Here is a 23364-nt window from a genome sequence, read left to right as displayed (position 1 = left end):
AAAATTTTTTTTTTTTTTTTTTGGGGGAAAATTTTTTTTCAAAAAAACCCAAAAGGTCCTTTTCCCCTTCAGTGGGGGATTTTTGGAAAGGGGTTGTGGGGGCTTTAAGTTGTTTCCATTCATTGGTGGGGAAAAACCGCCTACAATGTATTTTGGGGGAAAAAGCTTTTTTGATCAGCCGTTTGGATACCAGTTTTTTGGTGTTTTTGAACTTGTCATATAAAAAAGGGGGGGGAAAAAAAGAAATTGGGTTAAACCCTTGTCCTTTCCTCCCTGTTCAAAAAAAAAGGAATTGTTTTTCTTTCTGGGGGCCCTTTCCCCAACATTTTGCCAACAAAAATTGGGGCCCCTCTTTGATTCTTTTTTTCCCTCCTTCTTTAAGGGGGGTTCAATGGGGACCTTTTTTTGGGACCCCTTTCTTCAAAAAAAGTCCTAAATTTTTGCAGGTTGAACCAGGGGTTTTTTTTTGGTTGTTTGTTTTAGGTTGTTCACAAAAAAGGGGGGATCCCACCCCTTTGGGGGGGGACCTGGGGCGTTCTGTTTTTCCCAGGTTTTTATTTCTTGGCAATTATGGTCCTTTTTTAAAATCCCCAAAAAATGTTTTTAAAAAAAAAAAAACATTAATATGTAACAAAGATTTTGGAAATTGGGGTTTTATTTTTTTTTTGTTTTTTATTTTTTTAAAACCAAGTACAAAAAAAGAAAAAACCAGAGCAAAAAAAAAAAAAAAAAAAACGAAAAAAAAAAGGGCCAATTCTTTTTTGCAAAAAGCTCGTTTTGTAAAAAGGGGGAAAAAAAAAAAGCGGGAAAAAAAAAAAAAAAAAAAAAAAAACACCCCAGAAAAGGTAATGGTAACCCTTTTTGGGCAAACTCCAAACCTCCTTCTTGGAGTTAAAAATAAAAAAACAAAACAAAAAAGAAAAAAAGGGGGAAGGCAATGGGCAGGGGTGGGTTTCCCCATTAGTTTGGGGGCTCTGGATTGGCCTTTTCTGGGGCTTTGGGGGTTTTTTTGGGGTTGAAAGGAGGGGGCTTTTTTTCGGGCTTTTTGGGGCCCCCAAAGGAAAAAAAAAAGCAGGGGGGAAAAAGTTTCCTCAAGGTTTTTTTGGCCTGCGCCACGGCCCCTTTCCATTTTTTTTTGGCTTGGGAGGAACCCCTTTCAGGGGGGGGGGCTTGGGGGACCCTTTTCCCCCCTGTCAATTCCCTTGCCCCCCAACCAAACTAAAAAAACATTCTTCACCAAAAAAAACCGAACCCAAAATTGGGTTTCCAACCTGAGTTCCCCTTTTTTTTTTATTTGGCTTTTGGGGGTGCTTTTGTTAAAAAGCTTTGGGCGGAACCCCATCGGGACAATCAAGGGTTCCAAAAGGGAATGGTAGTTTGCTGTTGGGGAAAGAAGCGGACAAAAAGGGGTGGAAAAAAAAAAAAAAAAGGAAAAGGGGCCCCGGGGACCATTTTTTAAAAAAAATGGTAAACAAAAAAAACTTTTCTCCCAATCGGAACATGGAAAAAAAGTTTTTTGCTTTTGGGAGGGGACTTGCTTTTGGGGGACCAGTGCAAAAAAAAACAACAACAACAGTTGGGGGGGGGAGTGGGGGACTGGGATTTTTTTAAAAAGAAGGGAAAAAAGGGGGTTAAAAATTTTTTAAAAATTGTAAGTTTTCCGAACTTATTTTAAGGGTTTTTTTTTTAAATTTAAGGGGGATTTTGGGGTCCTTTTTTAAAAAAAAATTGCTTTAAATTCTTACGGAACGGGGCGGAGGGGTTATTTTAAGGGGCCCAGACTTTTAAAAAAAGAAATTTTTTTTTTCTGGAAAAAAAATAAAAACAAAATTTTACGGAAAATAAAGTCATAATATTACGAGAATAAAGTCGTAATGTAAGCGAGAATAATGTAATAATATACAAGAAATAAAGTTGTTTTAATTTTGAGAAAAAAGCTTCGATAAGTTAATCAATATCTGACGTGACCAGCTCAACCAAACAGCAGGCCTCAGCCTGAGCCCAGCAGCCGCTGTTTTCTCAGCGGTACCGTACAGTCATCAACAGGTAAGCTAACGTATTGATAATTTCGTAGTTATACAGTTTTGCTGGCTAAGCCAACAGGCTGACAGTTCTCATAAAATTGCTACTTTATTCTCATAATATTATGACTTTATTCTCGTAATTTCCCCCAAAAAATAAAAAATGTTTTTCGTAGTATGGCCCTAATACTCCGTCGTAGTTATCAAATAATGGTGACCAAGATATGTACTGAGCTGTACATTCTGTGTTTTAAAAATAAACTTATCAGTGCTCTCTGCTGGACAAGCTATGTAATGGCAACACACACGACAATGTTTCTAAATTATTGCAAACACTTAGCACCTTTTTGGTGCTGCAGTTGCTTGTTACTAATTGGCCAATACGATATATCTGCTATAAGCTAAAATCAGCCGATATGCTTCATAAATCAATCTCGCACACACCACATGTTATTGCAAAGAGCAATCTTTTCATGACTTCAATTGGTTGTAGCGCACATCTTGACAAAAAAATCCAACCTCCCACCCTATGTGTGTGGAGTTTTTTTTACACCTCACCAAATTGGATAATAATTAGCTAACAAAAATAAAGGTAACAGCTGAATATAAATAAAGTTTACTGCACTACAAGTTGCTATGATGATATGAGATTGAATTAACTCCTAGAATAACTGTGTGCATCGCTACTTACACTGAGAATTTTTTGTGTTACCTAAAGTGGACATTTAACTCAAAAAGTGACATCTTTGGCCCCTAAAAACACTGAAAGTTGTATGATAATATTTGGGGTGCTATATATTCATATCTGTGTTGCTTTCTACAGAATCTGTGCCTTGCTGGACAGGAACAGTTCTTTCCTCCATGAAGTAAGTCTAGAGTCTCCTCCCGGCCCAATAAACTGTCTGCTGCCTTTAAAGGGGATGAGAGGAGCAGATGGGATTGGTCATTATGGACGTCTGACACCACCTGTATTCCTCCCATTAGAAATGTACATTATTGGTCCAGGGTTTTGAATGAGTTTTAAAATTGAAAAAATGTGTTGGACACACTCACACCACACTGTCTTCTTCTACCATAAAGAGCTGCCTCCAAATATTTTTTGTTCATTATCCATGATTGTGTCATGGGAGGTAGGGATGGGCAAGGTTTTCCACAGTGCTGTCATGGTGTTGTGTTTTAGTGTAGGGCTGGTAAATCAATATGAATGCGGGGGATTGTGCCATGATATTGTAAAGTCTTCCACCAGGCTTTCTGAAATCACTTTTTCTAGGGTGGGATGATGTTCCCGCTTAAAAAAGTTTTTCCACATGTGCTGTACACACACCCACATAGCCACATATTGATTTTTGCCTGGGACACCAAATAACTAAAACCGCCCATAGATCATAGAACACATGAAATAATGAAAAGCCAATATAAAGCCAGATTATCAATCTAAACTGACCCTGCTGCCTGGTTGCCTTTACTTGCCACTACTTACTGTGGGATAAGGCGGAGGGGTTTGGCTGCTGAGGAGCTTGTTAAGTACAAACAGACAAGAATTTGGCTGGTCCAAATTGTGGCAGGATCATGGATTGTCCTACTTTTGTCTAAATGGGTCCTTAGTTTTGCTCTAGATTGAAACGGCATGATGATCTCAGGAGTTTTTTATGAATATCACCATCCATTAAATGTTGTGCAATTGAAATATCGGATGTTTTATATCATGTGCAGCAGGAAATGGTTAATTTAATTAATTTTTGATACTGAGTAAAGACAGATATAGAACAGATATCGTAAGCCTGGTGAATCTTCCCTGGATGATGCTGAGGCTCTGCTGCCAAATCATGACCAAGTACTGAGGAATGCGCTTCAACATTGCTTGCATTTCTCTTGCCTGACCTCTTTCTTAGTCTGTGGAAAACAGGGAGCCCACCGATTCCCTCCCAACCTCCTCATTGCCAAAACATGTTTTATGAAGCAGCACAGAAAAACAAATCCCTGCCACTGTGTTTCTATGGCTATGAATCCTCGCAAACAGGATGGGGAAATAAAGGGGAAAAGATGACGTCTTCAGTATGTTTGTTTATGGCACAGTGTAATCTGCTAAATTAAACTATGGTTCGTTTATGTTCCTATCAACAGTGTGTGCAGGAAAGAATGAGTTCATCATGTCTGACCTTTATTTCATCTCCATAGAAGTGGGTCATTGTTGAGTCTGCTACCACCAGGGTCTCTATGAACCGTGGTGCGGAAACAAAGCGTCTCCGGCGAGGTTCCCTCCGTGCGTCACTGTCGCCGTGCGTAAAACTTTCCTCATTGTGCTTCTCCGCTCGGCTCTCCGCCGCAGCGTGATCAAACAGTAGGGGAACACCGTGGCTTTTGGTGAATGTCCTCCTTTTGATGACATGCAGCTGCTCTGCAGAGTCTGGCCCCAGACCGCCACGAAGTTTGGGCTCAATTAAGTATTCTTTCCCCTCCGTTATGAAGGAGCCAAAGATGCCGGAGCACAAGCTGACCGACACAACCGAGTGTTGATCTTGATCTACGTTCCCCGAGTAAAAGCAGCTCCTAAGCTGCCCTTCACTCTCCTCTGTCTGGTTCCTGAAATTCTGAAATTCTACACGTTGGGCATCTGAAGCGCCGCGTAAAGCGCCAACATCTCTGGCTTTGATGCGCTGTATGGTGAAGGAGGGCGAGATAAAGCTTGTATCTGGGATGAGATTTAGAGTCATGTCCTTGCCAAATGCACTGAGGATAAATCTTGGCAGCTCCTCGCTTCTTTTCCAAAAACGGCCGCTGATTCTGCCGTTTATCCGAACAGGTACAATATCCTCTGATTCAAATGGAGTGGAAAGAGCCGCGTTCATTACGCACAGGAGTAAAAAGATCAAACACACAGTCGAACACATCTTCTGCAATGGAAATTGCACTCAAGAGCGGAAAAAATAAAGAATTTATTAAAATGTATGTCCTTTATCTCTGGTAAGCGCCGCGTCTTCTCCAATCGAAAGAGTATCTTCTGAAATCAGAGATCTTTTCAAATTAAAAGTGATTTCCCAGTGCTGTAAAATCAGTCTTGGTCAAAGTATGTCTGGTATTTAATTTCAGTCTGTCTGAGTTGTCGTTTCTAATTCCCTAACCAGGCTAAGTCTTGTTGTACCACTCACCAGCACCGCTGCAGTCCGGACACATCGGGGGTATTTATACTTTCTGCTCTTCCTTGGACATGAGGGGGTTTATTTTTGATATCCTCCGTTGCTGGAAATTCTCCTCCCACTCGCACTTCATGAGATACTCGCGGATAAAACGGATCCAATGAGAATAGGCCGACACTCCCCCCTTCTGAAATAGCTTGACAACCGTGCTCCTATTATTAACCCAGCGTGCTATATGGCAGCGGCAGGACATCTATACTACGCATAGCTGGAAGTCCGCTACTCGAGTTATTTCGGAGACTTGTGTGAGTGGCAGGCCCCCACAGAGTCCGGAGCCCCCCACAAGGCCGATCTGCTTTATCCCCGCACAAAAGACCCCCGCTGGACAGAGAAAGGCACTGTGTGTGCTTGGAACTTACAGCCACCTTGGACACTGAGAAATGTTTAATCACATCAGTAGTTATGGGAAGATTATTATTATTTAATCACTTGTTTATGCACCATGTGTGTTCTGATGAGATTTTTAATCTCTAAATATTAGGATTAAGCAACTATTTATCCTTCTTTATCAAAAGAACAATTTTCATTTAATAAATGACTGTAATAAATTATATCTTTACTTAAAATGTTAAAACAATGTACCCAATATGTCCTATTTTAGAATTCCGTTTAGTGCTGCAGATTTTTAAACATTTGTTTTATTCATGAATATTTCTTTCCAGCACCATAAATGCTGCGTTTAAAAACATTTTCTTGATGACGCTAAATAGTTATTTTTTTAAAGGCTTTCTCTTGTATTACAAGACTAAACACATGTTCTGCCAGGCACCATGTAAATCACTTTATTAAGACTGTTTGCCTGGAGAATGCCAGCACTTTATACAATAAAAATGATCCCGTGGGTGCAGTTTAAGACGCTAACCGCCAGATGGCGCCACATCACAACAGACTTGTTCGGGCGCTGAGACGCACTGAAGCTCCGGTGGACTTGTGCAAACAGGTGGCGCTCTTTGCCCGCGTTTCACTTCGCTCTTTACACTTTTTCTTAACCGTGAGGATATGCAGAGGAATAGAAATGTGTAAATTGTTTGATTGTCAGTAATAGATTTTTGTTATGTTTCCTTCATTCATTAAACTTGTTTTATTTGATGTGTTTTTAATAAACATTTTATGGAAAAATACATTGAAATAAATACACAGAAAGGAGAAATTGTGCAGAAATGTAATATCATATCATATACTGTTTGAAGGTTATTGCATTAGTTTGAAATAAATGAAATCAGTCTCTGTTTGCTCCCTGTCTGTCCGCTTCGCAGTGACTATGGGCGGTGGGAGGAGGGGGATGATGCTTCAGCTCCTGTCACACATGCTGTACAGCAACAATAATATTTGGAGAGTTACAAGTGGCTGCGGTCTGCATCACAACCCGAGACGCATGACCAATGAGCTCTCTCTTGCGCACGTACCCAGATTTCACTTGAAAGTGATCCTCGGTGTTTGTGCGCTACTTTAAAGCTCAGCAGCTCAGAGAAGTTGATGGCCAGAGTGGAAACGGTGCAGGATGGGAATGAAGCTGAAAGGCAGCGCGGGTGCTTAGTTTCCTGAGGACGCACAAGGCTGAGGCTCTTCGTGCCATTGCGCACAACTTCTCCACTGCCTCCACTGCAAACGCACCGCAGCCGAATTACAGTGTGGGCTTTACAGAGCAGGAGCAGAGATGGCTGCACTCAGTTCTTTGATCATTTTTACCAAATTAATACTTTGTCTGAAACTAACATATTGCATGGAGGTGGATTTTTGCATACCTGTTCGCGTGGATCAGCAAAAGTATGAAAAACATCTGCACCGGCGCGCGGAGCAGATGAATGAAAGGCAGATTGTTTTTAGACTGAATGCATTCAAACAGGAATTTTACATCCACCTCACGCCGGACTCTAGTTTCCTTGCACCGGGCAGCTTGCCGCCGGAGAGCGGTTCCACAGCATCCAACGGCTCCGCACCCGCTGACCTTAGGGACTGCTTCTACTCCGGCGATGTCAACACAGACCCGGACTCCTTCGCTGCCCTCAGCCTGTGTAAAGGTCTCCACGGGGGGTTCTCATATAATGGCTTGGAGTATTTCATCAGCCAGACCAGGACTGAAGACGCAGCAGCTGCGTCTGGATTTGGAAACTCTTTCGACAGGACGCATGTCATCCGCCGCCGGAGACGCGCTGCGCACTCAGCCGGCAACCTCACCAGCAGGTGCGGAGTTACACCTGACACCAACTTCAACATCTCCCTGGAGAAATACAAGCACATGGGCGAATTGGAGATTGATGGCTTAACTGAAACTGTGTTGAAAACCTTGGGGAGGTCCAAGAGGTTTGCCTCCATCCCCAGGTTTGTGGAGGTGCTGGTGGTGGCAGATGAATCTATGGCTGCATTTCATGGGGATGACCTGAAGCATTACCTCTTGACCCTGATGTCAGTAGCAGCCAGGCTTTACAAGCACCCCAGCATCCTCAACTCCATTAACATAGTGGTGGTGGGTTTCATGGCGATAAATGAAGCTGACAAGGGACCTAAGGTTTCCAGTAATGCAGCCCTGACTCTGCGCAACTTCTGCTCCTGGCAGAAGAAGTTGAATAAACACAGCGACAAGCACCCAGAGTACTGGGACACTGCCATACTGTTCACTAAACAGGTAAGCGGGAGAGGAGTGAGCTGCATCAAACCCGGCTGTAATGCATCACAATGCTGCACTCATATATAACTTGTCCACTGTCTCATAAGCAATAAGACCCCTGGCACAGATATGTAAAAGCCTCCCCCATTTACATAAGTGAAAGACAACTATTCTTTCAGTAATATTCTGCAGGTGAACCAGAACTCTCAGACTCTCAGTGACGCAAAAAACAACTCAGTGATGCTGTTTGTAGTCCTCTCGGTTTTGGCATCTCTTTGTAGTCATTTTGTCTCTTTTTTATTTGATGTATTTTTCTTGCATCTCTTTGAAGTTGTTTTGTGTTTCTTTGTAGTCATTTTGTGCTAATCTTGCATGAACTTCCGTGTAGTTCAGCCTGTCAACTGCACAACTCTGCAAGTCCCCTTAGTTTAGTCCAGTGAGTCACTGGAAAGGAGCAACTGAGCCAGTTCTTTCCATGAAAGACCTCACCTCCGTCTGCTTGTATGGAATAAGAACTGGGTCACTATCTGCCTATATAAGGATCCTTTATAATGATCAGGAAGTTTTTTGAAAGAATCCTATTAGAATACAAATTCCTTCTTCATTCATTCATTCAAAGTGATGTAAATTGGCACTATTTCAAGGTTTCAGCCTGATCACAGCTGTCAGATAATCCCATGTGGCCACCAGAGCTGTGACCACTGACTACTAAATCTTTCTTCACAGTCACTAACTTCTCTCTGGCTCCCCTGGCCGTCGTTGCCTGCTTTCCATTAGGTTCAGTTTGGCTCTGGCTGGCCATCTGATACACAGCCTCTCTCCTTCACTGCATAGCAACATACAAAAACACTTCCAAGGTCAAAACGAGTAAAGAATCACCCACAATGCCGGGAAAGATGCCTTATTTAAACGTAGGGTAATTATATGTAGGAAGGTCCAGGTCCAGTGTTGTTGTCCTTGTAGGGCACAATGAGTGCAGCTGCTGTGGTGGGAAAAATCTTGTAATAGGTTATGAAGAGCAAGTGGAATACACATGGCTGGCAGAGGGTGCTTCTGGCACTGCTGGGCTTCACTGTAACCTCGAGTTAAGAAGTTCATCCTCCACTATGTGTTTATATTTTCTTAGATCACTATAAAAGCACAGGAAAGTCATTTTGATATACTAAAACATAATTCCTGACCAGAAATATTAACACCGAGACAATAACCTCTCCAGAACCTCTCCTTGGGACAGAACTAGGCAACTCATCTTCCTGATAACCAATGAGTCACAGCCATTTACAATAATAATTTATTGTTCCAGCAGGAAAAGGCTCATAACTTTTTCTGTAATGTTAAATAACAAGACTACAAGTCTACAGCCAAGCTAGCAGCTTGTGAGACTGTACATAGGCACAATGGTCTTTTGACCTAAATGCTAATGCCAGCAAAATTACAATACTAACATATTTGCTGATGATGATGTCTACCATGTTCACCATTTTATTACTTAGTGTGTTACCAACATTTTCTAATTAGCAATAAAGACTGCGGTTGGGAATGACATTAGCTTTGACAAAAAGTTTAAGGTCCAAAAAAGGTCCAGTGTGTAACATTTAGGAGAGTCTATTGTCATAAATGGAATATAATATCCATAGGTATGTTTTCATTAGTGTATAAACACCTGAATATAATAATAATTTAGTTTTTGTTACCTAGGAATTAGCTTTTTACATCGACCTGCTTTCCACAGAGACTGTCATGCTTTTACGGGGTGAAGTGAGGGAGTTGCAATCTGATGCTACTAATTCTTACACATTGGTCACCAAAGCTATGACAGATTTATCCTGTGGTACATCAGTGTACCAAATGTCATGGCAATCCATCCAACAGTTAACATTTCAATAAAAAACTGGTGGTGGCCCTTGAGGAAAAGTCAGGGGAAATCTCTGCAGTACTCTGGACTGAAAAGGTGGACTGAAAACAAAAAGATATGCTGTTAGCATGGCTATTAAGATAAACCCATGACACAAAACTGGCAGAGATGTTTATTGGGGGCAAAGTTGGTTGTGGACTGTATGTCTGACCCAGTTAGATACAGACAGCTAACCAAAATGGGGCACACCATAGAGGAAAGAGAAGATAGCCATAGAGTTGTAAGCAGAGTTGTAAGAGAATATAAACATGTTAAGAAAAGACTGTGGTGGAGTTGACATGGTTTTACTTTTCCCTGGGCTGTGTGCCGCAGGTGGGACTCATCTAGTCCCCCCAAAGTCCCTTCTTAACTTTTTATCTAAACACCAAGAGGAAATACGTGGTGAGCTATCTCCCCTGACCCCCTGTTTCAATATATTTTAAGAACAGAGCAGCAATAAGCAAACCAGAGTCCCATGTGCTTTGTATTAGCCCTCTTCATGGTCTGTTCATTCTGTAGCTCATGGCACAGCCACACAAACCATGTTTGGAACACAACTTGAGTCTTATCTGATTTTTCATGCTTCCTGTAAGAATAACGAGTAAGGCTTTTCACAGATAACACTTGTGTCCTTGTGTCACCAGGATCTTTGCGGGTCTACAACCTGTGATACACTGGGGATGGCTGACGTTGGGACCATGTGTGACCCAAAGAGGAGCTGCTCTGTCATTGAAGATGATGGCTTGCCCTCAGCCTTCACAACTGCCCATGAACTTGGTAAGAAAGTTGGCCCGCTATTTGTAAAATGTGGGGAATATGTTGTTCATCAGCAGTGTGCTTTTTATGTTTATGCTAATGCACATTTGGCCTCAGAGTGAGATATGCTCAGGGCAAGAGATGCATATAACCTTAACTTTAAATGTCAAAGGAATTCTGCTGTCAGGTTTGACAGACATATACACGCATAATCAGTGTGGAAACTGGTCTGGCTAGAGGGCTTTGCAACTTTCATGATGATCTATATGGCCATGGAGTTTTCAGTCCTGGTCCCAGAGCACTGCACCAGCTATTTAATTGCATTCACCTGATGTTCTGTTTGCAGATCAGTCCCTCATTACAATCAAAACCAGCAGCTCTCCGGGTTGAAATGAATGCATGTTCAACATTACAGCTACACATGCACATGAAAGTTCACTATAATAATAATATGATAACATTGTAATAACAAAAGTACATTTATCTTTATTTCAGCTAGTCTGTGATGCTTTCGTGAAAGGAGAATGTAAGCAAAGAAAAAGTATAAGACTGGCATGCTTAGCATAAAGACTGGAGGAAGGGGAGAACAGCTAGCCTGTTTTATCCAAAGTTCAAAAAGTAGCCTGCCAACACCTCTAAAGCTGAATAACTGCATGTTATATCTTTCTTGCTCAACTTGTAGAGACAGAGAATGTAAAAACAACTATTTCTCGTCACGGTGAGGTTGCCAGGTTTGGTTCCAGACAGTCAGAGACCAAAGCCAAAATGATGCTCACTGACTGTATCTCACAACAAATCTCTACAGCCGGAGATGCGACATTGGAAACTGTCTTTATCAGTTGGATAAAAGAAAAAAGAAGTCAATTTGTACAGAGCCAGGCTCGCTGTTTGCAGCTATGTACTAAGCTAGGTTAACCACGCCCCAGCTCCAGCTTCTTACTTAACCCACAAGCATGAAACCAAGTACTGATTGACATTAATATTCCATGGTAAGTGTGGCCTACATGCTGTTGTTTCCAAGCTAGACCCAGTGGCGCCTGGGGTCATATTGGGGTCAGAGAGTAATGATCAGTCAAAAGTGGCTGGCTGACTATTCATTTGTTCTTTTCTATTTGTTTTTAAAAGAGTATCAGTATACAATAATTTAACACACATATATTTAATTTTAAATCAATTTACATCTCTTTGAATGAGTAGTACTTAAAGTAAAAAAAAGTCAGATAGTACCATATTATGCATATCTGTGTGTATGGGTTTGTGTGTTGGGGGGTGTTGGATGGACCACAGAGAAGATATTTCATGAAGCAGAATGAATTCTGAATTTATACTCAGTGTATTAGTTTTGATCGATGGCCAGTGTCCAGGGTTGTTCAGATAAACAGGATGACTCTACAGCGCCACATTCTTTCTCTATTCCTCTAATATCTGTAATTTAGGCTGATATTATACATGCAGTTTTACCCCCACCCCTCCTTACTGCAGCTGTAAATGACCTGTTTTATTCAGTCAAATGTGAAAATGGAAAAGAAGCTGAAGATGAACACTGCTAATTCTTTCCTGTCTGCTTTTTTGATGCAATTTAATGAGTGGTATTAAATGGCATATAATGTACTTTGACACTCCTAAATATCTCTAGTTAAGGCTAATCCTATTAATAATACAAGTAACAGTATTTGTTTCACATTTTCAATAATCAGTGGTTGAGAAGGCTTTGAAAAACACATGCCGGAGACCAGATGTACAAGTGAGGCCCCAAGAGAGGCATTGGTTTACACTGTGCTCATGTATGTTAAGTAATTAAGTCTCATACGCTGAAACACAGTTTATGTTTTTTTTCTTTTTCTTTTGGAAAGGACTACATGTTCGTATTTAGGGAATGAAATGATTTCCTTGGGAACTAAATTCCCCTGTCAGAACATGGACATACGCCACGCTGAATATTCCCATGCATAACTGCATTCCTTTCTGCTATGACATCAGCCTCAGATCAGTCCAAGTTGAGTTTGCTTTGCCTTATACATACATGTAAAGTCTCTCTTTGTGCTAATATTTTCATATTTCACTGTCGTCGCCACAGAAACTTCACTGTACTGCTGGCTGTTTATTGTGTTATAAATCATGGGATGATTGAAAATAGAACTACTTGACTTTAACAAAGACGTGACCTTCCGTCTCTCTTCCCACCCCTCTCTCTTCCCACAGGACACGTCTTCAACATGCCCCACGACAATGTGAAAGCATGCGAGGAGGTATTTGGGAAACTAAAGGACAACCACATGATGTCGCCCACACTGATTCAGATCGACAGGAGCAGGCCCTGGTCTGTGTGCAGCGCAGCCATCATTACTGAGTTCCTGGACAGAGGTCATGGTTAGTAAACACTTCCTGTATGTGTGCCTGGATGACAAATTCTGTCCAGGCTTCATGCTCTCAGCTGGTTGTAATCTAATTGTACCCACAGAAAACAGACCTTGGCTCTATTTTGTCATGGTTCAATTGGTAAGTTCAATTTCAGCTTCGACTTGGAAGTGATCACACGTGTCAAATATTATAGTATATTATACAATATATTAGTTTATTATTATTTTGACTCTGCCCAATGAATATGTGTTTTACTGAAATAGATTTATTTAAATAATGGCTAAGGTAAGTGTGAGTCAACACTTCAACAATAAATAACACAGTGAAAGTCAATAGCAACAGACCAAACTCAAACCAGAATAGTATCAACAAAACTAACATCATGTTTTACTTGACAAGGGAATCAATCAACAATGAAGACTTACTTAAATTAAAAAAGGCTGACTTAAAGCTGCACCCATTAATATCTTTACATGAACAATGGATCAAGTCCCTGTGTGTAAGTTAAATGGGTAACTTGTGAGATGAATCCACAGAGAACAATCACCGGACTGCAATTCCTCCCAGCTCAACAGGTTTTAGCATCTTTGAGCTCATTGTTTTGGTTTAACAGCCCTGCAACCTTTATGTTCACACTGCAAGCCTCATCAGCCAGTTCTGATTTATTGCTCTGATCTGACTGATTTTTGGCTGTTCACATTACTTTTTAAATGTGGCCTATATGAGATTCCAGTGTGAACTGGTCACAGCCCTGAACTGACCTGCAACACATCATACAACGTCACACACTGAAAGCCAGCAAATTTGTGAGCAGATGATATGGATATTGACAAGGACGAGGAGAAAGAGAGACACATTCTAAATTGGCTTTTTGTGGAGCAATGGCTGCTACTACTGTACAGAGGTGTGCATGTGGATGTGGAGTCTGAGCAAAGACAGACCAGCTACATTACAATCCCTCAAGTGTCACTCCAAATCCCTCCTTGTCCTTCCACTGACTACCTCCATCGCAGCTGAATGACTCCCGCCAGCGCAGAATTGAGACAAATGCCTTTCTAGAGTGACGTAAAAGTCACAAATCCTGATATGACTGTTCACACTGAGGTCACGATGCAAAAAAACAGACCTGATTTGATGTGGGCCTCATATTAAAGTGGCCCAAACTGAAAACTGAACTGAAAAGAGCCGTTTCCATGTAATTTGTGCTATTCACACTGTCATGAAAAACTACTCACATATGAGCAAAACAATGTGATTTGGGCCACTTCAGCCTGCACTGTGAACGTTGCCTTTGTTTTTGTTCAGTCTCATGGCTCTCATCAACCTTGTTTCCAGCAGCAGCATGCAGCTGTTTTCAGTGAAAAAGCTCTGGTGAACCAACTGTACACTACCTGCCCAGCACCAAACAGCAGACAGACACAGTTAGCAACTAGATGGTGAACATATTGGAGCATTTAGCAGCTTAAGAGAATGATTTCCCCTTTAGGAGTTGATGATGACCAAAACAGACGGACAGCAGACTTACATTAAACAGGCGGCCAAAAAAAAAGATTTCAAATGACTGCTGCCGCTCTGTGCATGTTGGATGTGTAAACAGGAAATAGTTAGATAACATATAAGCCACACCAAGGCCACAATATTTCAACCATGTGATTTTTATCTCATTGATCATTAAGTGGCAAAAAAGATTAATGTAGCAAGAAACATTTTGGTTAATGAACACCTGTACAACAGTTGGTAGATATATTGAAGAAAAAGCACAAAAACACAGAGACAAGTTCATGGTGAAGTTATGAAAGTGCATTAAAACTACACCCAAACTACCTTAGCTGGGATCAGAATTTTAGATCCTGGGCTTGAAATCCTGTTGTAACGATAAGTTTTGGAAAGTGCTTGAGACTGACAAACTAACCAAGTGGCTTATGTTGACTGCTGGTCAGAGCTCAACAAAGGACATTGCTGATGTAATATCTGGGAAGTCTGTTGTATTTTGATGTCACATCAGGATATACAGCATCTACTGTACAACAGGGGATGAGTTAAGAAAACATCCATAGTAAAACTGGCATGTACCAGATTCTCATTAGCCTCAATGAACCACAATGCATCGACAAGAAATAAGTAAATGTAAAACATTTCTTTGGCAGAGTGATACTTAAAACTGTATCGCAGTAATTATTACACAAGAAAGAAACTGGACATATCTGAAGTGTATCAGAGGAAGTATTTTTCCTTGTGATGTTATTTCATATGCAGATGATGATATACAGAATCCACATTCAATTAATAAGTGTATATATACATCATTCAGCTTTTTCCCCTCAGTAGCCCCTTTATGCCAAGTCTTTTTCTGTCTGTGTGTAAACTCCCATAAGTGAGTCTAAGTGGATTCTGTGTAATAGACAGAATTAAAGACACCAATTTATTACCTCCCCTCGACCTGCCCACTTACTGCAAATGAGCATGTGCTAAGTTTAACACTCCAGAGCTAACACTACTGTCTTTTCTACATGAGTCATTTGCTTAATCTAAACATCAGCCGGTGCCTGCACTGTGTCATAGAGCTACGGCTTCTCTTGTACAGACTGAAGCCAAAGTTATTGAACAAACAGTACCAGCAGTTTTAAGCTCATGTATTATTTATATGTCCAAATAATATCTGTCTTTGATCATACTGTGCAATAATTCTCTACAAGCATAATAGTTTATTCTGTCAATATGTTTTCTGAACATTTCTTTAATGCTATAATCCATCGTTTTATAGTCATACAGCTTCTTCAAAATCTTAACATGAATTTACCTGAGCACCCTTGCAATGCATAGCAGTTTAAAGAGAAAAACTGATTCTCAGCATAATTTGATATGAGAAAGATAATAGCAGAGGTGCGACCAAGTCATTGTTATGCAAGTCAAAAGGATGTCTGAAATCTTTGCACTCAAGTCCCAAATCAAGTCCAAAGTCCAGGCAGACAAATCCAAAGTCAAGACAGACAAGTCCCAAGTCAAGCCCATAGTCACTACAGACAAGTTCTGATTCCATACAGATACGTCTCAAGTCACGTCCCAAGTCAAGTCCCATGCCCTGAACTTTTTGCATCCTAAAACAAGTTATAACACACTCATCAAATGTGAACAAAAGTAATGCATGGTTAATTGTTCTCTCCTGCAACTTGATTGGATGCTCACAAATTGGTTCAAACAAAGTGCATATGAGGAACCAAGAGTGTACTTGCTGTGAAAGAATACGTTAACGTTGTGATAGAGGAAATATATTGATTGGTGGCACACTTTTTAATAACTTAAAGTTCTCTTAAAAAATTGGTGGTGAATATTCTTTTCAAATTTTGGGCCTCATGAATCACAATTTCTATGAATTCAGACTTTATTACCAAGGAGTGTATATAAGTGTAGGAAAAGTACTATTTTCATCAGTCAGTTTATCACAAAATGCCTTGGTAATAGAGACTTAATTGATTTAGTTGGATTTTTCATTTGTCTTTAAAGCTGAATCAGTTGATGTTTTTGGCCCAATTGGTGCAAAGCAACACGCTGTAACATTTGCCTTTTTGGTTGCGTTTCCCTTCACCTTATAATCATAAATCCAATAGCTTCAGCTAATGTATGTTTTGGTCTCCACCAACTCCTGAAGGAAGTATCTGGCTCTGGCTCTAAATGTTTACCAGATAGTCGCTAGTGTTACCTATCCACTGTTTGGTGCCTGGCAGGTAGCATAAAGGGCTTTTTATTAGCTTTAGCACTGGAAACAGCTGCCTGCAGCTGCTGGAAATGAGGTTGATGAGAGCGCTGAGACTGAGTGAAAGCAGTAAAGTTGAGGGCCATGAAAGCAAACAATAAGCTGAAAGATGCCAAAACACTGGGAAACTGCAAAGCTTGTGATAATTCTCTCTGGGTTCATCAAGTAACACCAACAAGTAGTCATCTCCCCCAATGTAAATACAAATTTGAACATTCCCACACTTTTAGTCATAATCTCACCTCAGTATTAATATCCATGTGTCTAATTGTTTGCATGGCTGTTGGTCTATTTGTGCAGGAGACTGTCTGTTGGACCAGCCTCAAAGGCAGCTGTCACTCTCAGACAACCTACCTGGTTCCAGCTACAGCCTGCACCGCCAGTGTGAGCTCGCTTTCGGCCACGGCTCCAAGCCCTGCCCATACATGCAGCCCTGCTCCAAGCTTTGGTGTACCGGGAAGGCCCGTGGCCAGCTGGTCTGCCAAACCCGACACTTCCCCTGGGCGGATGGCACGAGCTGTGTCAACGGCAAGGTCTGCTACAGGGGAGCCTGCGCTGATAAGAACAGCACCATGCACATCAAGGTGAGAGAGTGCAAAAAGAGAGTACTGTCCTGTCCTGCTTGGTAATTTTTATCAAAGATTGACATACCATTGCGCCTGTGTCTTTTGTCCCAGGTGGATGGCCGCTGGGGGAAGTGGGGTGCATTTGGAGACTGTTCCCGTAGTTGTGGTGGAGGAGTTCAGCTGGCCAAGAGAGAGTGTGACAACCCCGTCCCTGAGAATGGAGGCAAATACTGCTATGGCCTTCGCATCAAATATCGCTCCTGTAACCTCAACCCTTGTCCTGAAACAGGTACACATGTTCACACAGGAAGACACACATTAAGGACTGTAAATGACCATTCACTAAACCTTTCTTCCAAACAGTGATGGTCTAGTTATACCTTAGCATCAGTAACTAGGCATGGTAGGCTTGTCAAGCTTTGGCTTTGTCTGAATGTTGAAGCAGTGTACATGGAGTTGAAGTAAGAGAGATCTTTGATATTTAGTTTGGATGGTGATGTCTGTTTCTTTTAACCAAAAAAAGGGAGCAAAATGTTAAGCAATGGGTTAAAGAGTGTGCTTATATGCCCTAATGTAAGCCTAAAGGCCTCCCATACGGATACATACACGGACAGCTGCAGACACCATGGCCACGTAGTTCTCATTATACTACTTTCTGGAGTCTGCTTGGAGGACACTTATGCACAGTAGATCAGCATCTTGTAGTGTCGTGGCCTTGCAGAAAGTTGCAAATTGTAGGTAGGCCAATCAGCATTAACCTGACCTCAGTCAAAGTTACCTATGATAGCCTTACTTTCTCCAAGCAGAGTTTTACAGGGTTCCTTTTTTAATATGAGTCAGCTGGAAACATTAAAAAGTCGGAGCTGGAGTCGGTGTTTGCAACTAGGCTATTGGGTTAGCTTAATTAGTTCGCTAGCTACAGCTGATAAAATTAGTTAGCAACAGTTTCATCTGGCAAAACTGATGGTCGCTGGCTATTGTTTTTTTATTTTGAAAATTACTTAGAATTTCAGATAGCAAATCTGTCACCGCTATCATTGTAAAATGCACATGCTGTGCAAGAACAGAACGCTTGACAGGCATAGCAACAGTAACTAAGGGTGCCAGGGCTTAATGAATGGCCAACTGCAAAACTGCACTCACATTCTGTGAGGTCAACAGTGTTGAAGTAGTTGTCAATCAATTCTGAGGCTGTTTTTTTATACTTCTCAAGGTAAAAGTTTCCGTGAGGAGCAATGTGAGGCATTCAATGGCTTAAACCTGAACACCAACAGACTGGGCTCCTCTGTGGTATGGGTTCCCAAATATTCAGGCATCTCTCCTAAGGACAAATGCAAGCTCATCTGCCGCGCCAATGGGACCGGATACTTCTATGTCCTCGCTCCAAAGGTAGGCTATGTAGCAACACAATCGGATTGTATCTGTTTTCATCAACTCACTTTTTCTAAACTCTGAAAAGTTTAATAGCACAAATTATATTTATTATTCAACCCTGTGGGTACACTGAGTTAATAAAGTAGATAAACTCCAATGAGTTCTGAAAAGTTCTAGGCAAATGACATTGACTGCTTTCATATTATCCGCAAAACGCAATTACCCAGCCACCTGGAGGCTGATTTGAGCCTGATAATTGCTAGCTGTAGTGCAAATGTGGTTGCTGCCTGTAGACGGTACATAGAGCAATGCTGTCAGCTTTCATTATGCTGCTGTGAACAAAAACCAGGTTCTGCCACACTTAAATAAGTCTAAAAAGTTGAGACATGACATTAGGGAATTCTCTTAATTCTGAGCTAAATGGGTATCAACTATTGTACTTGCTAATGCAATCTGAATGCCTTGTCATTGAACACCTCATCATGAGTCAAAACCTCATGGGTGGTGTAGCTGAAACATTTAGTTAGAAATATTGAGTAGCTCTCTGCTCACAGAGGTTTTCGGGCTCAGTGTGTAGCTGCCTGGTATGATTTGGCCCTTATCCACGATGCCAGAAGTAACGGCCAGTTCCATCAACAGCAAAGCAGTGAGAGGTGATGTGTTAGTGGCAGCAGATAGAGTAGGTACGGCTGCAGGGTGGATGTAGTGGGGAAAAAGCTAAACATTGCAGGGATGGTATCACTTCACAGCTGTGGCTTGTCAGCAACTATTTATGCAACCAGTGAAGAAGTAAGCATGTATCAGCAATGCAAGCCTTGTTTACACTAAAGGATACGGTACAATCCCCCTGATGCTACTTTTGACTTTGTATTGATGTAGCTCTTTGGTTCATTGTGTTTGTTTAGTCAGAGGAAGATTGTAGTATGTAAAGATGGTAGACCATTTATGTGGCAATGATTTCTGTCTAGCTCTTTTGTTCTCTTTGTCGTTCCTGCTTATCCAACTAAAGATTGGCATGATGTGATGTTTCAAACCCTACAGGTTGTGGATGGGACACCTTGCTCTCCTGACACCTCAGCTGTATGTGTTCAAGGAAAATGCATCAAGGCAGGCTGTGATGGCAAGCTGGACTCTCACAGGAAGTTTGACAAGTGCGGGGTTTGTGGTGGAGACAACCAGGGCTGCAAGAAGGTCTCAGGGATGTTCACCAAACCTATGTAAGTAATATGCTAGCACATACTCTACCACTCTTTGGTGTTACATCTAAAGTGCCGGGACAGGTCATAACTTACTTTAGACAGTGAAAGCTTTGCAGTGAGCTTTTTCAACCTGTTGTTGTTGGCATCAGAAACATAGATAAAAACAGCCCATGCTCTCTAATTAATTCTCCCAATGTGGTATCTCTGTAGCTACGGTACCTATGGAGCATAAGCACATAGCCAGCATAGGTACAGCGTAGCCCCTTAACGCAGCACTATAAATGAAAGTTTAGATATATAGCCTAAAGATAGGCATCAATTATCATATTTAGATTTTTAGCATGTCCTATAATTATAAAATGATTCCTGGTATATTCATAGAAATAAATGATCTTGTGGGGTTATTCAAAACAAAAACCTTTGGCTCTGGAAACTTGATGATATTACAATCCAAGACATACTTAGCCTAGTTTAGCTCAAAAACTGTAAGCAAAGCCTAATTTAAGACCTTCAAGCTGCTCCAAAATAGTTTTATTCCCACAGTGTATCTTCTGTATTAAACACATGTACAAATATCAGTAATTGTGGTTAGATTGGAGTGTCACTTCTAAATGTATTGGTGGCTGGTCAACAAGATAGAGCATGTAAAATGCATGGGAGATACATAGAGGCAACCAATTACCTTAACCATGTTTATGTTAATCATACAAAGGTAAAATGACTGGACAAGATATAGTGGCACACTGTGATCTACTCTCTTCTGGAATGTTTTGCAGTGATGGTGTTTAAAAATGCTACTTGAAGCACCTTTAAGTTTACAAAATACATTTGCATACATCATCCTGCAAGCTTTTGGAATAACCATCATTAATGCGCTACATCTCCACACTTTCTTTTCAGTCATGGCTACAACTTTGTGGTGATGCTGCCTACTGGAGCTTCAAATATTGACATCCGTCAGCGCGGCTACCGAGGAATGGTCAGTGATGAAAACTACTTAGCAGTGAAGAATCGACACGGCAAGTACCTATTGAACGGCAACTATGTGGTGTCCGCTGTGGAGCGTGACCTGCTGGTGAAGGGCAGCTTACTGCGTTACAGTGGCACCTCCACATCTGTGGAAATTCTTCAGGCCACCAGACCCCTTCAGGAGCCTCTGACTGTGGAAGTGCTCTCTGTAGGGAAGATGACTCCTCCGAGGGTGCGCTACTCATTCTACATCTCCAAGGAGAGCAAGGAGGAGAAGACTCTGCGGAAAGAGGAGAGGAGCCACACAGCACAGAATAGCGTCTTGGCGGACAGTAATAGGGTGGAAGCAAAGAAGCAAGTGATGGGTAAGAGGCCAGTCAGTCACTGGGTTACAGGAAGTTGGGATTCATGCACGGTGACTTGTGGGAATGGTCTGCAGAAGAGGCTAGTGCAGTGCCAGAGCATGGAGGGGCGTCCTGCAGTGGACTGTGACAATGCTGACAGGCCTGTAGCAGTGAGAGCATGTGGGGATCCATGTCCCGTGTGGGATGTAGGGGCCTGGTCTCACTGTTCCAAATCTTGCGGAAGGGGCTTTAAAAGGCGACCAGTGCGCTGCATGACTGAAAATGGTCTGAATTTACCCAGAGACCACTGCTCTGGAAGGAGGAAGCCTCAGGAACTGGACCTCTGCAACCTGAAGCCATGTTAGAGCAGAACAGACACAGCCCAAGGACTTATTTTTGTCAGTCAAAGTGACAATTTGACATGAACCTTAGCTGACTGTGTCTGCAGGGGCATCTGCTACACCGAAGAAAGCCAATGGAGAAGGAGAGGGTCTCTCCCTCCATTGTTTGAAAAGACAGAAATCTGTTTAGACCAGAGAAAAGACGGAAAGCTGTCTTTTTGTAAACTGTCAAACCATCTGCAGCAGGTTTGACTTGTGGTTAGTCTACCTCTAACAGGACAGATGGCACAATGCAAGAGCATATTCAGAGAGTAACAGAGGAGAAAGATGCAGAGACGGTGATCACACATCTGCACACAAACATAGTTTCTTGGTATAGTTATGTGTATAGGATGAGATTGCAAAAGCAGAGAGAAATGAAAGTCTAGGACAAACAGATGGAGCATTGTGAAGACTCACGCTGTGCAGTTATCAGCAGCAGCAGCTCACCTGTGAATTGACATTTTTCTCCTTTCACTGAAGAACTAATCGAAATGTGAAACACAGTACTGTATCATTCAGGCAGGTCCATGCAGTTTCAGCAGCTTTATTTCTTTATTTTCCATTTGCCTTGATTCACTGCTATCGGCTGTTGTATGATGTAAAAATCAAAGGCAGCAGCCAATTACACATTCAGTCAGTCAGATCATCTTTACAAGCTTTATATCCTTCCAAAATGAAAAACAGTCAACAATATATCCTACACACTTGATACATTGGATCAATATCAAAGAAATCGTTCATTTTACTAGTGACCAAAAATCTAAAAAATATTTTTTTATAAGAGGAGAATGAGCTAAGACATTATTCTATATAGTGAATGTAGGCTGTTTGTATGTATCTGTGTCTGTTCTGTGTAAACCAAACCGACCAACGCTCAGTTGTTTGTTTCATGCTGCCAAAGAATTATTATAGCCTTCAGAAAAGCCTTAGTACTGTGAGAGACAGCTCTCTGCTTGAACCACACAGAAGCATGGCTTGCTTACATTACTGTCATCACCTTCCTACTGTCCTACTGAAATTAATTCACACTGTTTTGTCTGCTACAACAACACATCCACGTTATTTTTGACAACAAAAAGGGATGACTAAATGTGATTTCAGTTTCTGTCAAACACTCACTGCCCGGAGGCTTACAAGGTTGTAAAATAATCAGCCGACTAATGGATTAGGAAAGCAACAGAAAATTAAGTAAGTAATATGCTGTAAAACTTCAATTAAAAATAAGGTCGCAATCATAGGCAGCTTCTCTTTACTAGCCTGGTGTGGCAACATGTTTCAACAAATAAAAGCAGGTCTTAATTAGAGGCCTGGTCTGGATTTTATAGAAGTTCTTTGGATGTATAAAAACTCTTAAAACCCACTGTGTCGCCCATTTCAGCGTATTCTAAGCTGCTGAACAAATATAGTAAAACTACACAAATATACATGTTTAAGCTTTTGTCAGTACGGATACTACGTTAGATCAGTTAGATTCTCCACAATTCAATCCTTCAGTTCATTTTGAAGAAACTATGAGCAGAGTGAGTGAAATAATCAAAATCAAAAATATTATTGGTTCCAGTTTCTCAATGTGAGGTTCTTGTTGCTTTTTCCCCTTTTATGTGAGAGCAAATTTAACCTTTTTGCATTTTAGACTGTTTGTCTGCCAGAGCGAGCAATCTGAAGACTCTTCTTCTTGTTGGGCTCCAGGAAATTGTGATTTGGATTTTTTTACGTTATTTTCTGATATTTTATTGATAAAACGATTTAAGTTTTTAGTTCCTTCCTGAAGTATAGAAGTTGTTTTGAAAGACCTATCAAAATATCTCAAACCACTCCTGCAACACAGACAACTTTTCTACTCAGTATCTATGACACTAATATTTATCTACTTGATTAGCAATAATAATAATAAAGGTTTATCCATAGAGTACTTTTCAAGTAAAAACTGCAAAGTAC

The 23364-nt window shown here is 41.2% G+C and overlaps 2 protein-coding genes across 2 annotated transcripts in view; one reads left to right on the top strand and one right to left on the bottom strand.

Annotated features, from left to right (window-relative positions):
* The window catches only part of LOC118341508 (A disintegrin and metalloproteinase with thrombospondin motifs 8-like), a 19390-nt gene extending 14175 nt beyond the window's left edge, over positions 1 to 5215 (bottom strand). Inside the window, exon 1 of the mRNA XM_035679770.1 lies at positions 4181 to 5215. Within this exon, the coding sequence (XP_035535663.1) occupies positions 4181 to 4912 (732 nt within the window). The 5' untranslated portion in view covers positions 4913 to 5215. The remainder of the gene's footprint in view (positions 1 to 4180) is intronic.
* Positions 5216 to 6875: 1660 nt separating this feature from the next.
* Positions 6876 to 23358, top strand: LOC118341507 (A disintegrin and metalloproteinase with thrombospondin motifs 15). Its single transcript, XM_035679768.1, has 8 exons — positions 6876 to 7844; positions 10365 to 10497; positions 12679 to 12846; positions 16892 to 17175; positions 17269 to 17446; positions 18371 to 18546; positions 19573 to 19748; positions 20631 to 23358. The coding sequence occupies exons 1-8, from the start codon at positions 6876 to 6878 to the stop codon at positions 21406 to 21408; spliced, it is 2862 nt and encodes a 953-aa protein (XP_035535661.1). The 3' UTR covers positions 21409 to 23358.
* The last annotated feature ends 6 nt before the right edge of the window (positions 23359 to 23364 follow it).

This window comes from Morone saxatilis, unplaced genomic scaffold (genome assembly GCF_004916995.1).
Source record: "Morone saxatilis isolate NCDOM2014 unplaced genomic scaffold, NCSU_SB_2.0 Contig8, whole genome shotgun sequence".
NCBI lineage: Eukaryota > Metazoa > Chordata > Actinopteri > Moronidae > Morone > Morone saxatilis.
The sequence above is the reverse complement of the archived record's forward strand: the minus strand, read 5'-3'. Positions and strand labels throughout refer to the sequence as shown.